This window comes from Lethenteron reissneri, unplaced genomic scaffold, assembly GCF_015708825.2.
Source record: "Lethenteron reissneri isolate LAM-NWPU_2019-01 unplaced genomic scaffold, ASM1570882v1 scaffold_1640, whole genome shotgun sequence".
In the NCBI taxonomy this organism is placed as follows: domain Eukaryota; kingdom Metazoa; phylum Chordata; class Hyperoartia; order Petromyzontiformes; family Petromyzontidae; genus Lethenteron; species Lethenteron reissneri.
Genome location: NW_026891378.1, coordinates 2802879 through 2820961, shown reverse-complemented (window position 1 = coordinate 2820961; position 18083 = coordinate 2802879). Strand labels below are relative to the sequence as shown.

The window sequence follows — 18083 nt, the reverse complement described above, 5'->3', positions numbered from 1 at the left end:
CCATTGCACCCATCAACTCTCTGATGTGGGCGCTTGTCGTCCGACGATCCTTGGCCGGAGACGGATCTGCTGGTCGGGCCCCGCAGCGCTGCTCCACCACCGGCGATGCCTCGGCGGGACCCTCGGGGGCTGCCATCCCCGGGGCGGACGGCTGGACGAGAGCTGCGTCGTTGTCCTCCTCTCCAGAAGAGTGCCTAGCAAGCTGCCTAGGGCGTGTGGACATAGCGCCTCAAGGTAAGTCTAACTTCAGCTACAGCCACATCTGGCACCAAATGAGTGGGTTCGAATAAGGTGCACACACTTCTTGGGAGGCAACACTATTTATTAACACCAACGGGTGACTCTTAACATTTCACACAAGGTGGTGACCACCATCCTACTCTAGCTAACACACACACTTCTCTAGCACTGACTCTCGGATACTCTAGCGTGACCCAGCCTGGTGGGCTACTGGCGGGTCCGCTGACTGGAGGCTTGACTCTTCTTGGCGTCTTCACGAGGCATCTTCCTTCTTGATATTGGCAGCCCCGAACATAGAGATGAGGCCGCTTATATTGGCCTCGGCATGTCCGGGCTCCACCCCCGGCCACGCCTTCCTTCGCGAACCCTCTCCGAAACCCCTTGGCTCCAACGTACCCCCTAAGCTGCCCCCCTGGCCCCCGGCCCCCACCGGGTTTCGGTCACGTGTCCGGCCAGGTTCACACAGAGAGGCACGGCCTCACACCACCCCTGTGGCCTCCCGAGTCCAGAACCGGCTCTAACGTCATTGCCGCCTCCAGCCGGAATGGCATCATGTGTGTTTCGTCCGTGTGTGTGTGGACCCACGGGGTATTGACGCTCCCCCGCATGACGTCACACATGTGCGTGTGTGTGTACACAGTAGTGACGCTACTGATCACTACACCTATATAACCTCTTGCCATGGCAGCTCTCTCGCACACTGCATTGACATTGTTGCTGCATTGGCATTGCTGCTACATTGGCATTGTTGCTACATTGGCATTGTTGCTGCATTGGCATTGTTGCTGCATTGGCATTGTTGCTGCATTGCCATTGTTGCTGCATTGCCATTGTTGCTGCATTGGCATTGTTGCTTTATTGGCAGTGTTGCTGCATTGACATTGTTGCTGCATTGGCATTGTTGTTGCATTGGCATTGTTGCTTTATTGGCATTGTTGCTGCATTGCCATTGTTGCTGCATTGCCATTGTTGCTTTATTGGCAGTGTTGCTGCATTGACATTGTTGCTGCATTGGCACTCGTGCACCGCCCATGCTTCTGGTGTTGTTGATACACTTGGGCTACGCCCATCCCCAAACCCTTATAAACAGTTTGTCTTTAGAGGCTGACTTATTTGCGTAATGATGACTGCTTGTGCTGCGATCGAATCGTTGTGATTTGTTTTATTTTATTTCTAAGTGATTTTATCGAAAGAACCAAAGTATGGATTACTGCAGTCACGAAAGCTTCAACTCAAGATTGGTGACATACTGAGATAGTAACAGACACGCGCTTATTGCCCGCGCTCCATCCAGTTACTGAGGGGTTGCGCAATCAGAGTGGAGGCTGAGCTCGTCGCTGCCTCACCTCTCGTCTCTTCCTGTATTTGCAGCGGAGCTCCGAAAATTTGGCGATTTTGACTATAAAAATTATTGGAATCGTACAGAAATGACATTTATAACACAGATCAGTGGAAAAATCTTAATATTTATTTTATTATTCTTTTGTTTATTTTTCGTAACAGCTTTTTAAATTGGAGTATGACAGGTGAGGCTCTGCCTCCCCTGCCTCCCCTGACCGCACGTCCCTGGTATAGATCATGCTAGTAATGATGGTTGTGATGGTGATGATGATGGTGGTGATGGTTGTGATGATTATATTAAAAACGGTGATGGTGATAATCATGGTGGTGATGTGGGTGGTGATGATGCTGATGGTGATGATAATGATGGTGGTGATGGTTGTGATAATTATAGTAAGAATGGTGATAATGATGGTAGTGATGGTGATGATGGTGGTGGTGATGATAATGATGGTGGTGAGGGTGATGGTGGAAATGATGGTGATGGTGGTTTTCACGGTGAGGATGATAGGAATGATGATGTTGGTGATGATGCTTCGTGATGGTGGATATGATAGTGGTGATGATTATGGCAGTTTTTGTGGTGTTGATGTTGATGATCGTAATGATGGTGATGATTGTGATGATTGTGATAGTGGTGGTGGTAAGAATGGGGATGATAATGATGGTGGTGATAAAGGTGGTGGCGTTATCTTCTTGGTTCTTTCGGTAAAGTCACGTAGAAGGGAAGTAATAAAATAATAAAAATAAAACATAATAAAATAATTATTTTATTATATTATTTTATTTTATTATATTTTACTTTTATTATTTTATTACTTCCCTTCTACGTGACTTTACCGAAAGAACCAAGAAGATGAATTCCTGCAGTCACGAAAGCTTTAAATCGAAGTGGTGGCGTTAGTCGTGGTATTGATGGTGATAAGCTTAATAGTCGTGATGGTGATGATGCTGATGGTAGTTTTTGAGGGTGGTGATGGCAGTGATAGTGATGATGGTGGCGATGATGTTGATGGTGGTGATGATGGTCATAATGATGATGATGATGATAGTGGTGATAATGGGGATAATGATGTTGATAATGTTGCTGATGATAGTGATGATGGTGGTGATTGTGGTGATGATAGTGACGGTGATTATGATGGTTTTAGTTGTATTGATATTAATGATGATGGTGATGGTGTTTGATAGTGATGTTGTTGGTGTTGATAATGTTGGTGATGATGATGTTGGTGGTGCTGTTGGTAATCATGATGATGGTGATAATGGTGGTAGTGATGAATATGGTGATTATGATGGTGGTCGTTTTGATGGTGGTGATGGTGGTGATGATGACAGTGGTGATGATGATGGGGGTGATGATGGTGGTGATGGTAGTGATGATGATGATGATGGGGTGATGATGATGAAGGGGTGATGATGATGACAGTGATAATGACGATGTTGGCGATGATGGTGATGATGGTGAATTGCAGGGATGAGGAGGTGTGGTGACGTGCGCACTGCAGGTGAAGGAGTGACCACATGGACTTGGGGCTGCGCTGATTCCCCACTCAGATTTCATTCAAATCCCTCAAACTTCCGCACCGGCGATTTGTACTTCACAGGCAACATCGCTCACACACATCAACCTGAACCTCACCCTCCCCCCTCCCCCTCCATGCTCACCTATCCCTTCCCTCAATATTTACCTCACCCTCACATTACCTCACCCTCTCTCTACCCCCTCTTTCGCATCCTCTCCTCAACCTCTTCTCACCCTTCACCCTCACCATCACCCTCCACCCTCACCCGTCACCTTCCCTCACCTGCCCCTCCATTCTCGCCTCAACGTCATGCCTACCTCACCCGCCGTTCCACCTTCCCCTCACCCGCACTTCACCCTCTCCTCACCATCTACCCTCTCCTCCGTTTCTTAGCTATCTGTCTCGGTTTCTTGGATTTCTGTCTCTCCCCATCCTCAGGATGCACAACTCAGATCCACAATATTCAATGGTTCATTACAATACAACACCCACATCCCAGGGTAGAGAGGCAGCAAGAATCTCTGCCGAACCTCGTGGATCACCTCCATGGAGTCAGCGCGGTAAAACGCCAGCAGCCCCCCCTCCCAGTGCAGGTGAAGCCCGATTCTGCGGGGGGAGGGGGCCCCCCTCACCGACAGTGCAGTCTTCACTCCACCATGAACCACTGAGAAGTTGTCATCACATTTCTCTAAACACCAGGAAGCATGGCTCCCTCCCAGCAGCCGTGCAGCACGTTCCCCTTTCCGCGGGATCGTCCCGTACGCGACTCCAACCCGACACCACCGCGCGTCCCCCACGTCCACCTCCCAGTAGTGGTGGCCCGACGAGAAGCTCTCACAGCACAGGGCTTGTGACCAGTAATCAAACCGGTGTGGGTGATCGGGGCGACCCTGGGAGGCAAGGACTGCTGTCATCGTCCTGAGATCCGAGGAGATCTGGAGTTGGTTATGAGCAGAGGTTGTGTCCAGAGTCGGTGAGCATCCATCTGTGATAAGAGTGATCGCAACATCACTACAGAACCACATCATAACCATTATCCACCATCACCACCATCAACATTACCATCACCAAGCATCATTTCACCATTAACAAAAACATCACAAACATCATCACTGCACATTCTCGCCATCAATATCATCGATGACAACAACATAAACATCACCATAACCACCATCATCAACACTATGAACATCAACAACATCACTATCGCCATCAGCAACATCATAACCATCATCATCACGACCACTAGCACCACCCAATCACCGCCACTATCACTACCATCACCTCGACCATCACCACTATCCCCATCACCACCATCTCTGACATCTTCATCGCTATCACCAACATCACCAAAACGATCAGCATCATAACTATCACAACGACCATCAAAATCATGATCACCACCATCACTACAATTATCACCGTAACCAATATCATCATCACTACTACCATGAGCGCCATCAGCAAAACCATCACAACCATCACCACCTATAGTATCACCAATGTCACCATCATTTCCATCACCACGACCATCACTGCCATCACCACGACAAACACCATCACTAATGCCATCATCATTACCATCACTCACATTATCACTAACATCAGCATCATTACCACCATCAGTAGGGTCCTGGAATGGAATGTGAACAAAGACTAAGATCCCCTGTGTAGCTTTCACAGACTATGGGACAAGTGCTGTCCGTGAGAGTCTATGAAGGCTGGCATGGCACACGATGTGGGTGGCCAGCCCCGTGCCAGACCACCTTTGTCTCCCTAGTGACGATTTTGTTTACACAACGCATCAGGTTCCAGGATGTAAACAAAAAGATATCCTCCGTGTAGCCTTTACAGACTATACTAATAGGGTTTTTACCCCTTTTTTTTCTGGCAACAAGACTGACACCTTTTGCAAGGAATCAAGTTTACATTAACCACAATACTTGCAGTCAAATGCAAAAAAAAACAATACTCTGGTAATTTATGCATTGTCTTTGAAACTGATTGGTCCACACCATAGACAGCTTTCTTTGGAGCCTTGTCTCATATGGTGTTCGACCAGATGACGCCAAAAGGCGCACAGTTCAAGACAACGCACTACCAGAGTAATGAGGGCTCGGGGTGAGCAGCTACATCATGGGACCTCTTTTGCCAGTGCCAAAATATACTAATGGGGTTTTTTCCCCTTTTTTCTGGCAACAAAACTGACACCTTTTGCAAGGAATCAAGTTTACATTTACCACAATACTTGCAGTCAAATGCAAAAAAAACAATACTCTGGTAATTTATGCATTGTCTTTGAAACTGATTGGTCCACACCAGAGACAGCTTTCTTTGGAGCCTCGTCTCATATGGTGTTCGACCAGATGACGCCAAAAGGCGCACAGTTCAAGACAACGCACTACTAGAGTAATGAGGGCTCGGGGTGAGCAGCTACATCATGGGACCTCTTTTGCCGGTACCAAAATATACTGACACCTTTTGCAAGGAATCAAGTTTACATTAACCACAATACTTGCAGTCAAATGCAAACAAAAAACAATACTCTGATAATTTATGCATTGTCTTTGAAACTGATTGGTCCACACCAGAGACAGCTTTCTTTGGAGCCTCGTCTCATGATGTAGCTGATCACCCCAAGCCCTCATTACTCTGGTAGTGCGTTGTCTTGAACTGTGCGCATTTTGGCGTCATCTGGTCGAACACCATATGAGACGAGGCTCCAAAGAAAGCTGTCTCTGGTGTGGACCAATCAGTTTCAAAGACAATGCATAATTTACCAGAGTATTGTTTTTTGTTTGCATTTGACTGCAAGTATTGTGGTTAATGTAAACTTGATTCCTTGCAAAAGGTGTCAGTCTTGTTGCCAGTAAAAAAGGGGAAAAATCCCTATTAGTATATTTTGGTACTGGCAAAAGAGGTCCCATTATGTAACCTTTACAGACTGTTGGGCCAAATCAGCACCGTTGAAGGCTGGCACGACATACGAGGGGGTGGGTTGCCAGCACTATCCCTGGCCGCCTTTGTCTCCATAGTGGTGATGTTTATAAAACTCCAGGTAATTATTTGAGGGTGAGTCGATCTCGTGCACACACCGGGTTCATCTGCTGTCAAGATGGCACCATCACCCAAGATTCACACTGAATAACTCACACATGAACTTGGCAGTAGTTGTCTCCAGGACTTTAAGTGAGGCAATGTCCTCCTGGCTGGGAGCTGAGGGTTGAGCCGTTCTAACCATCGCTGTCCTATGAAAACAGAGCAGACATGGCCACTTTCTCACAAAGTTTACACTGTGTAACACATTTTTATTTGTTTTTGTCCCTGGGTAGTAAGTGTTATTTCCTAATTGCTAATGCCTCAAAAGTACAGAAATTGGCTATTCCCACAAACTTTGCTTTTGTGACCAGAATATAAATATTTTTTAATTTACCTTTTTCCCAAAACATTCCAGATAGAGTCAGTGCTGAGTAAACTTGGAGTAACTTCTAGAACATTCTGGAACTTTCCAAAAATATAAATAGTATAAATACATGGGCCTTAAGCCCACCAGTTCAGTTTAGTTTCAGCTGCCTAAGTGGACACTTTTTTGCATTTTCTGAGATGGCATCAAGAGGGTGCAAGCATCCGGCAGACGCATTTTGCTATGTCTGGGGCCAATTTATCAAGACAAGAGTGAAAAAGTACCCTGTGGAAGCATCTGCTAAGATGTGTGAGGCCTACAAGGCATATTTCAGCATGCCTGTCGGGGATCAAGACAAAGCCTGGGCACCTCATTTCACCTGCGAATAATGCAAAAAAGTCTCCGGAAGGTAAGATGGACAATTGTTGCTCGGAATTTAATGTTATAAAATTTGTTAAGATTTTGAAAATTGTAAAAGTTTTTTATAAAAAAATGTTTTACAATTTTCAATGTTATTGAAAATATATATATAAAAAAAATATTGCACGAATTTCTTACACATTAGTCATGGGTGAAATAAATGTATTTTGGCGGGAACCCACTGACCTCTCAAGCAACTGCTCCTTCTGCATGTTGGGTCCTTGCAAACGTCGGACTGGCATGAATGCACCTGCTATCATGTATCCGAACCTTCCTTCATCCATCGACCCGGTACCACACTGCCATGTGCTCCCTGTACCCACTCCTCTGGAGAAAGAGCAATCGTCTTTCGAAGAGAGTAGCAAGTCAGAGAGCGAGGAAGACGTTGTAGATCCAGATGACAATTTCAGAGGTGCAGCTGAGGAGAGAAACCTATATTACCCCAACTAAAAAGACTTCAACGACTTGATAAGAAATCTTGGTCTCCCCAAATCCCATGCCGAGCTTTTGACGTCTAGGCTCAAGCAGTGGAACTTGTTGGATGAAAGTGTGCAAGTCACAGATCAGAGGAAGCGTCACCAACCTTTTTGCAGCTTCTTCACTCGTCAAGATGGGCTCTGCTTCTGCCACAATGTGACCAGTCTGTTCGAGGCAATCGAAATCGCCTGTAATCAGAATGAGTGGCGCCTCTTCATTGACAGCTCATCCAGGAGCCTCAAAGCCGTGCTGCTCCATAATGATAACAAGTACCCGTCTCTTCCCCTGACCCATTCGGTGCACCTCAAAGATGATTACAGCAGCATCAAGGCCTTGCTGGACACCTTGAAGTATGATGAATACGACTGGGAGGTCATCAGAGACTTCAAAATGGTCGTATTCCTGATGGGTCTCCAAGGCGGTTTTACCAAGTTGTCCTGCTATCTTTGCTTTTGGGACAGCAGGGACACCAAGGTGCAGTATCACAGGCAGGATTGGCCATATCGGACTGAGTTCTCTGTGGGGAGGAACAACGTCAAGTGGGAGCCAATGGTAGACCCCCGGATGGTGCTGATGTCACCACTGCACATCAAATTGGGCCTTATGAAACAATTTGTCAGAGCTGTAGATTAGGAGTCGGCAGCCTTCAAGTACCTTCAAGACTTCTTCCCTAATCTGTCCCAGGCAAAGGTCAACACCGGTGTCTTCGTCAGACCACAGATAAAGAAGATCCTGGAGTGCGATTGATTCCCAAAGAAGCTCACAAGTAAGGAGAAAGCGGCTTGGAACAGCTTTGTCTCAGTGGTTCGGGGCTTCCTGGGCAATCACAAGGTGGAAAACTATGTGGAGCTGGTTGAAACTCTGGTGAAGAACTAATGCACAATGGGCTATAGGATGTCCCTCAAAGTCCATATCCTTGATGCTCATATTGATAAATTCAAGGAGAACATGGGAGCGTACTCGGAGGAGTAAGGCGAGTGTTTCCACCAGGATATACTTGACTTTGAACACCGCTACCAAGGACAGTATAACGAGAACATGATGGGAGACTACATTTGGGGACTGATTCGTCAAAGTGATTTACAGTATTATCGTAAATCTCGAAAAACTACTCACTTCTAAATATTTTGTAGTCATCCTTGTATTACTTTAGGATATATATATGTTAATTTTGATTCATATGTTTTTTTTTCTGACTTTATGTGAAAGAAAAGACACAAAATCGCCCGTATTCTCTTTAAAAATAGGTCAATTTCTAAACATCACTGTCCTGGTAACTAAAGCAAAGTTTGTGGGGAATAGTAGCCATTATCTATACTTTTTAGGCATAATAAATTACTAAATAACACTTACTACCCAGGGAAAAAAATTATGTTACACAGGATCATCACAGCTCAATCACATGCAGACTCATCACACAAAGCATCACCACTCATATTTCACGTCATCACCACATAGCATCATCATAATCAGCACCACCACTCACAGCTTCACCAAAGCATCACCACACACACAGCATCACCACACACAGCCAGTATCTCACTGCCCGCGCCTCGCACTCAGTCCGATGTTCCTGTGTGTCGAGTCATAAGTGATAGCCGTCTGTACCTGCGCATCTCCTCCAGGTGCCCCTGTGGGAGAGAGAGAGATGCGTTACTCTGCCTCCATTCCCATGGGATCAGTGGATTTCCCACTGCAACACCACAGGTGGAATATAAACCACAAAGTCTTGGCTTATGACCTCATGAGCACCAACACTGACTTACATTGCAAACATCATCGTGATTGGGGACGACGGCACGCAAGGACCGGGCAGAAGCTCAGGCTGTGCGTGACAAAGCGAAGTTGATGTGAAAACCTCATTCAGGAGCCTCAATTCTGACGCTGCCGAGGGCTCTGTGCAAATAGCGACACCGGAGACTCATCGCTCACCTGCAGGAAGGCGAGCGAGTCCCTCTCCTGCGCTAGGCCCTCCAGACGAGTGGCTGCTGCCTGGAGCTCGCCGATCTCGCGCTGGTAGTGAGCGATGTTCTTCTCGATCTGGGTCAGCAGCTCGCGCTCCTTCTTGGCCGCACGAGCCAGAGCCGCCTTCTCGTCCTTATCCAGAGCTTTTCTCATGCAGGCGAACTTGCCGTTGATTCTCTGCCTCACCCCGGTCATCGATCCTTGCCAGGACGTGTGGTTTGTTTGTATTAAATAATTAACGGAGGAGTTAATCTCGCAACAGTTGATCTATGTCTTAGAGAGGTGGAGTTTACACCACTCTTTCCTCAATCATAAATGTACAAGCGACTGTGGCCATACAACGCAAACTATGGGCCATAAAGCAAACCTATAGAGACATAGATATACCTCGAAAATCAATAGAAATACATAGAAACTCATAGAGATACATCAAGACATATTGAGACACATTTGACTCAATCTGACCTGTAACCCCGGTGACCTGATGGAGGATGAACCCCTCATGTGCATCACGGCCTCGGTAGCCAATACAAAATACAATTGCCACCTATATTAACCCTGCAAATTACACAGGACTCAATCGCAAACAGTTAATCACAAATCTGAGAAAATTAAGCAATTAAATTGATAATTAAATAGGAACCCCATCTTTTCGGAGCGTTGCGCAAGGTGTGTGTAATGCGAGGGGAGTGACAAAGCAAAAGGTCACCATTGAAGCTGCCTGATCATCAACGCTTCCAAGCTGTCTCTGTGCTTTTGTCAGATACTATTTTTAAATTCACGTAATTTTTACTGCACACATAGCACATTGTAATATACTGAATGGGAGTTTTTTAAGTGAATAAGTTATGTGAATATGTACATTCTATAAAGCAAACTGCGTGCATTCAGTGTATTGTGTGGTTGTGGCTTTACTCGCGACTGATGTTAGTCATCGCTGGGAGTTGATCTCAGGAGACTTGGGTTCATAGCACAATGCGATACATATTATAAATATATACAGTAAAACCCTGGATTGCGAGCATAATTCGTTCAGGAAACGAGTTTGTAATTCAAAGCACTCGTTCATCAAAGCATTCGTATATCAGTTGTGATCACGTGACACTCGGCAGACAAAGCGTATATGTACTACTTGTATTGCAAGACCTCGCTCGTTTATCAAATTAATAATTATTTAACATTTTTGCTCGTCTTGCAAAACATTCGCAGACCAAGTTACTCGCAATCCAAGGTTTTACTGTATATATAATGTGAACCCTGCCACCAATGTGCTGGATAACAGGTATATGCCACCTCATCTGGCCAGAATAGACATATACTAGCTGTACTACCCGGCTTCGCCCGGGACTTGTATCCACCACGCCCGGCCGCCTTTGTCTCCCCAGTGGCGATGTTAATACGCCACACCAGTTACTCGTTTTGCGGCTGAGTCCCTCCCTCACCACTCTCCCTCCCTTACCACTCTCCCTCCCTCAGCACTCTCCCTCCCTCACGACTCTCCCTCCCTCACCACTCACGCACGGCCGCCTTTGTCTCCCCAGTGGCGATGTTAATACGCCACACCAGTTACTCGTTTGAGGCTGAGTCGACCTAGGGGAGGTTCAAATAATCGTCACCGGTGGTGGCCGTGAGCGGGAATGGAACTCGGTTCGCCGGGTTTGTAGCGCAGCGTAGCGTTAAGCACTACACCCACCGCTCCTCACACACCACACACGCACAGACACACACACAGACACACGCAGACACACACAGACAGAGACACACACACACACAGACAGCACGCTAACCACTACACTACCGCTCCCCACACACCACACACGCACACACACAGACACACACACAGACACACACACACACAGACACACACACACAGACACACACACACAGACACAGGCAGCACGCTAAGCACTACACTACCGTTCCCCCTACACAACACACGCGCGCGCGTCCATAGGTACACATACACGCGCTTGCTGCAGACACACACGACTTTCAGGGTGCATACGGCAGTAAACGACTGAAATAATAAAGCGGCAATGCTGTGTAAGGAACGCCTTAGACCCGCATTATACATTTGTGTAATGCGAGCGTAAACACACAAACACACACAAACACATACACAATACACACACACATACATGCAGACACACAGACAGACACATAACACACATACATACACACACATACAAACACAGAAACACATACACACACATACATAGACACACACATACATACACACAAACACATCCACAGACGTACATACACACATACATACAGGCACGCAGACATACACATAAACACATACAAAAAAACCCACATACATACACACACACATACATACACACAAACACATGCACACACATACATACACACATGCATACAGACACACAGACATACACATAAACACATACACATGGCCCGGCTTCGCCCGGGACTTGGATCTACCACGCCCGGCCGCCTTTGTCTCCCAAGTGCCGATGTTAATACGCCACACCAGTTACTCGTTTGAGGCTGAGTGGACCTAGGGGAGGTTCAAATAATCGTCACCGGTGGTGGCCGTGAGCGGGAATGGAACTGGGTTCGCCGGGTTGGTAGCGCAGCGTAGCGTTAAGCACTACACCCACCGCTCCTCACACACCACACACGCACAGACACACACACAGACACACGCAGACACACACAGACAGACACAGACAGACACACACACACACAGACACACAGACAGCACGCTAAGCACTACACTACCGCTCCCCACACACCACACACGCACACACACAGACACACACACAGACACATGCAGACAGACACAGACAGACACACACACACACAGACACAGACAGCACGCTAAGCACTACACTACCGTTCCCCCTACACAACACACGCGCGCGCGTCCATAGGTACACATACACGCGCTTGCTGCAGACACACACGACTTTCAGGGTGCGTAAGGCAGTAAACGACTGAAATAATAAAGCGGCAATGCTGTGCGAGGAACGCCTTAGACCAGCAACACATTTGTGTAATGCGAGCGTAAATACACAAACACATACAAACACATACAAAGATAAAAAAAGACAAAGATCCCCCGTATAGCCTGAACAGACTGTAGGGGCAAGTGCTGTTAGCGAGCACCTATGAAGGCCGGAACGGTACACGAGGGGGTGGGTGGCCAGCACCACGCCCGACCGCCTTTGTCTCCCTAGTGGCGATGTTTACACACCGCACCAGGTACTCATTTAAGGCTGAGTCGACCTAGGGGAGGCCCAGGACCGGTTCAGATAATCGTCACTGGCGGTGTTGGCCGTGAGCGGGAATCGAACCCGGGTCGCCAGGTTCATAGCGCAGCGCGCTAACCGCTGCACTACCGCTCCCCACAAACACATACACACACATACATACACACACATACACACAAACACATACACACAGACATACACATACACACAAACACACACACACATACATGCACACAAACACATACACAATACACACACACATACATGCAGACACAGACAGACACATAACACACATACATACACACACATACACACACATACATAGACACACACATACATACACACACACATACATACACACAAACACATGCACACACGTACATACACACATACATAGAGACACGCAGACATACACATAAAGACATTAAAAAAACCCACATACATACACACACATACACACAAACACATACATACACATACATACACACATACATAGAGACACACAGACATACACATAAACACAAAAACACATACACATGACCCGGCATCGCCCGGGACTTGGATCCACGATGCCCCGCCGCCTTTGTCTCCCCAGTGACGATGTTCACACACGACAGCAGTTACGCTTTTGAGGCTGAGTGGACCTAGGGGAGGGCCAGGTCCGTTTCAAATAATCGTCAGCGGTGGTGGGCGTGAGTTGGAATCGAACTGGGGTTGCTCAAGCAGCTTAATGACTGTTTGTACAAAGAACATATAAAGAATCGATTATAATAACCAGGCAAGAGTCCACATTATAGACTGCCAGTACACGCACTCAGCTTCATAAGCAGGCTAGAGTGTACATGATAGAGTGGCAGTACGCTCACCGAGCTTAATAAGCAGGCTACAGTGTACATGATAGACTGGCAGTACGCTCACCCAGCTTAATGAGTATTTGTACAGTGAACATTAAAGTAATCGATTGTTGGCGCGTTGGGTTTAAAAGTAATATTAATAGCACACATTGTGGTGGGGGTGTAGTGAAGAGTAGGAAAAACTTTGATGAATTTACCTCAGAGTGGCGTGGTGGGTGTCGAGGCCTAGTAGCGTGCAAAGCCTGCGGCCTCGCCTAAAATTGTCGGCTTGGAAAAGGCAGGGTACGGGTGGCGTTCCTTCCCCCCCCCCCCCTAGCGCTCCAACAATACTGTGTAATGGCTATTATTTAATTAAATACGGAGCTTATGAAAGTGGCGAAGGCGTGGCTAGCCGTTGGCAGGGGCAACCGCCGTCCAATGAAACTGCAGCCCTTGGCGAAGGCGTGGCTAGCCGTTGCCAGGTCCAATGAAAGCGGCGAAGGCGTGGCTAGCCGTTGCCAGGGGCAACCGCCGTCCAATGAAAGTGCGTATGGGCCAAAGTCCACACACACACACACAGACAGACAGACATGAACGATTTTATATATATAGATAACAGAAGATGAAGTGGAAGTTCACGTGGGGATATTGGTCTCCCATCCTAAGAATGTGAAATTTCCACGACTGATTCAGTTCCTCAATGGAGATGAGAAACACTCATTTGCTTGTCCTGGGTATTGAGGAGCATTGACCGTTGTGTCTTTACTCCCACGATCTGTTCAGAGCCAATGGAAGTCCACGTGAATGAATAGAGTTGTCCTCCATCACAAACCCTACTCAGGGTGGAGTCACGGGGTCGCAGGGTCCGGCCCAGACGCGGTACCTGCACGTCCTTGCGAGCGGCCTCCATCCGCCTCACGGACTCCTCCGCCTCCCTCCTCTTCTTTTCCACCCCCCGCGTCTCCTCTCCCACTTGTTTCTGTGAGAGACGTCACCAGGGGAGACTCCACTCACTCTCTGAGCGCCCCCTCTCACCACCGCTCCACACGGACCCCTCCACAGTGACGGTCCCATCTCCGGGCTGCAGCAGCCCCTGTGCAGCGATGGAGGCTGGAGGAGCGAGCGCTGCAGGGAACCGATTTCACGAGGAACTTAAACGATTCCTGGAGCATTTTGTCTTTAGTTGTCATTCCGCCGCACCTCCGATAAGCACGATTGGCCACGTTTGGTGCTTAAAAAGTTCTGCATACATATAGCTAGGCTCACATAGCACGCGCCTATGGATCCAATCACTCTCCACTGCTACCTGAGTCGTGGGCGGGGCTCTGAGTAGTGAGTGGGGCTCTGAGTAATGGGTGGAAAAGGCACCGCGAGATGTTAATCTGCCTTGCCTGGTATACAGGAGGTCGTGGTTTAGATCCCGACCCTGACACCTGTATATGTGGCGTTTGTTATCCCCATGGTCGCATGAAGTTTTTGTCCGGGTCCGCCTGTTTTTCCCTCTACATTTAAAACGTATTAGAGAATTTGGCTGCTTTGAATTTAGACTTGATAAGCCACTTCTTTGAGCTGTCATTTGTGGCCAGGTTTGCCTCTGCAAAATAGCTACATCGCTCAGTGAGCTTCACCTGCTAAAATAAAAAAAAGTTTTAGCATAGTTTTCATAAACAGCACCATTCCACTATTGAGTGTCGGAGAAATTCGGTAGTGAGAATCTTGATGAAAATAATAGTATGGTCACGAATTAATTGGTCCGTAGAGTGCGGCCTGCTAAACTGGGACATAATGGCACGATGCTAGCAAGCGGTGAGCACTGCGGCTCATGCAGTCCCAGTCGTTTTACATTTCGTTTACATTTTAGTGAATGCTCCTCTCTACCTTAGGCTACTTTTGTATTCGAACCATGGTCTATGCACGAACGTTATTTTTAGAACACATTGTATGCATTAAAGTCCTTCCGTTTTATTAAAATATACGAAGAACACATTTATATATTTGTCATATAATAGGATTGATCATAACATGTGGTTGTATTATTTCTGCACTATGACAACCTCAGCATACTTTACATTATACCAATGTTGTTAAATTTGTAAGAAACAATGGGCAGCTGAGAAAGAAATGATATTAAAATATTTAGTTGGATATTATTGTTCAGATGGCACTGGGAAATGATGACTTCACGCAGGAGAGGATTCCTCTCACACACGCAGACCGTCTCACCTCCCGTGTCTTGTGCTCATCCTCCAGCGTCGCCACATCGTGACCCTTGTGGTCTCCTGCGATAATGCAGGTTGTGCAGACCAAGCTCTTTTCCTGTCGGCAGTAAAACTTGATCTTCTTTCTGTGTTTCTTGCACTTGCGTTCTTCAGTATTCGTGGCTGGAGCCACCAGAATGTGGTCTCTGAACTTCGCGTTCTCCTGATGATGCTTTACATGAGTCACACAGTAGGAGGTTTCACACCTGAGGCAGGTCTTCAAGGCAGCAGTCGTGCCATCGTTGCAGAAGTCACACAAGACCACGGTGGCCATTTTCTCTGCAGCACTGCGCTGCTCCACCAGGTTGGCGAGCGTGAAGTTCTTGTTCAGCTGGGGCCTCCAAGGGAAAGTCACTCGGCACTGCGGGCAGGAGAAGGACTTGGCCACATCCCAGGCGCCCTCCACGCACTTGAGGCAGAACGAGTGGCCGCAGCTGAGCGTGCAGGGGCAGCGGAAGCCGTCCAGGCAGATGGGGCAGGTCAACTCCCCTGGAGCCTCGTGACCACTGGGAGCTGTTCTCGCCATGGTCCTGTTGCTCCACTCAGATGGGCACTGGCTGAAGCTCAGGCAGTGTCTGGATGTAGCTCAGGCAGTGTCTGGCTGTAGCTCAAGCAGTCGCTGGTTGTAGCTCTGACAGTCTCTGTATCTCAGGCAGTCTGTCTGTATATCAGGCAGTATCTGTCTGTATCTCAGGCAGTATCTGGCTGCGTCTCAGACGCTGAACGAGGAACAAGCCACGTTAATAGGTGACAAGCAAGACGTCTTTCAGTTTGATTGGCATGTCACGAGGCGTGCCCTGGAATGTGTTGACGTGTGAGCGAGTACAGACGTCTCCACTCCAGGGGTGGCTTTTTAAGACTCTGATCACCTCGTCTCAAATCCTCATCCTCACACACCTCATCGTAACTCAACTCCCCTCACCTCAACTCACGTCACCTCACCTCAACTCACCTCAATTGGACATTGTGTGTGCAATGGCTAATCTTTACTGGCTTAGAAAAGAAGTCTAAACAAACCAGCATCATAGTATTTACTGCTGCATCTTTACAGCAGTGGTTCTCAACCCTGGTGCTGGCAGCCACAGTCTAGCATGTTTTCTAGGTCTCCCAAAATAACCAACACCTTCTGAACCGAGAAGAGAAATTGAAATGGTCCAATTAACACAATAATTAGTTAAATTAGGTAGTTAAGCCCACCAGGAACAAAACTTTTCAACCCGTTAAAATCACACTTTACTAAACTGTAGGATACTTACTAGCGTCTTGTTGAGGTCCTGGCCTTTGTCCAATTGTTTTTTTTATAAATAAAGAACCATCAACAAAACTTCAATCCTGTCGATGATAATTTAAATATATGTGTTTTATATGCCTTTACATTTCATCACAGCAAGAGAGTCTTACCAGCAAAAACCGAGGAAGAGAAATATGGCTGAGTGTTGAAAATTAAGTAACTCTCAATCTCTTTCCCGCCTTCTTCTCGAGTTATCCCACAATGCACTACTCCGTAATATAACGGATATTCCGTTTAATTTTTTATTACAGTAATTTTTCCGTGAGCAAATACAGTATTTTCTCACGTAAAATGACGGATATTTATTTTTACAGTGCAGGCAGTGACTGTATCTCAGGCAGTGACTGTATCTTAGGCAGTCTCTGTCTGTATCTCAGGCAGTCTCTGGCTGCGTCTCAGACGCTAAACGAGGAACAAGGCACGTTAATAGTTGACAAGTAGGAAGTCTTTCAGTTTGATTTGCATGTCACGAGGCGTGCCCTGGAATGTGTTGACGTGTGAGAGAGTACAGACGTCTCCACTCCAGGGATGGCTTAATAAGACTCGGATCACCTCGTCTCAAATCCTCATCCTCACTTACCTCATAGTAACTCAACTCCCCTCACCTCAACTCACCTCATCGCAACTCACCTCACCTCATCTCACCTCAACTCATCTCAACTCACCTCACCGGTGAGAGTTGCTCGTGTTTAACTGAGTCACGGGTCTGTGGCTCAAAGTCCGAGCGAGGCCCTTTGCTGAACCCAGCACCGTTACCCGCTCATGTGAGCGGGGGGCAGGTGCCTCAGGGGGACCGGCCGTAACACATCAGCGCATACCTTGAATCACGATCGCAGGCAAGCAAATTGTGAGGGTTTCTCATTTTTTTGTTAATATGGGAGATCAAGGAGTTCGGATCCATTTTCTTTGCCGTGCAATTCCCTCAATTTGTGTTATCGGACAGCAGCGCGGTTTTACAACGTTGCTTTGACAGCGACAGAAAAAAGGACAATAACCTAATCCAGAATATAGAAAAAGTTAAGAAGATTTGGATTTGAATTACTACGCCTCAATTCGTCATGCAATATTGAAACACGATGCTCAAGGACGCGAA

General features: G+C 47.1%; 1 protein-coding gene across 1 annotated transcript; it reads right to left on the bottom strand.

Moving 5' to 3' along the window:
- Window positions 1–3541: 3541 nt before the first annotated feature.
- Window positions 3542–16225, bottom strand: LOC133339125 (E3 ubiquitin/ISG15 ligase TRIM25-like). Its single transcript, XM_061547251.1, has 6 exons — window positions 15665–16225; window positions 14318–14420; window positions 9340–9572; window positions 9016–9038; window positions 6261–6355; window positions 3542–4092 (listed from the first exon to the last, which is right to left on the bottom strand). Exons 1-6 carry the CDS (start codon window positions 16223–16225, stop codon window positions 3542–3544), a joined length of 1566 nt encoding a protein of 521 aa, XP_061403235.1.
- Between the last annotated feature and the right edge of the window lie 1858 nt (window positions 16226–18083).

Bases quoted from the DNA above. Each gene is read 5' to 3' on its own strand.
- LOC133339125 (XM_061547251.1), bottom strand. From the start codon at position 16,225: ATGGCGAGAACAGCTCCCAGTGGTCACGAGGCTCCAGGGGAGTTGACC. The intron at 9,039-9,339 runs GTGAGCGATGAG...TCTCTCCCACAG, and splicing joins ACTCGCTCGCCTTCCTGCAG to GGGCACCTGGAGGAGATGCG. The intron at 4,093-6,260 runs GTGAGTTATTCA...CTCTTATCACAG, and splicing joins AACTACTGCCAAGTTCATGT to ATGGATGCTCACCGACTCTG.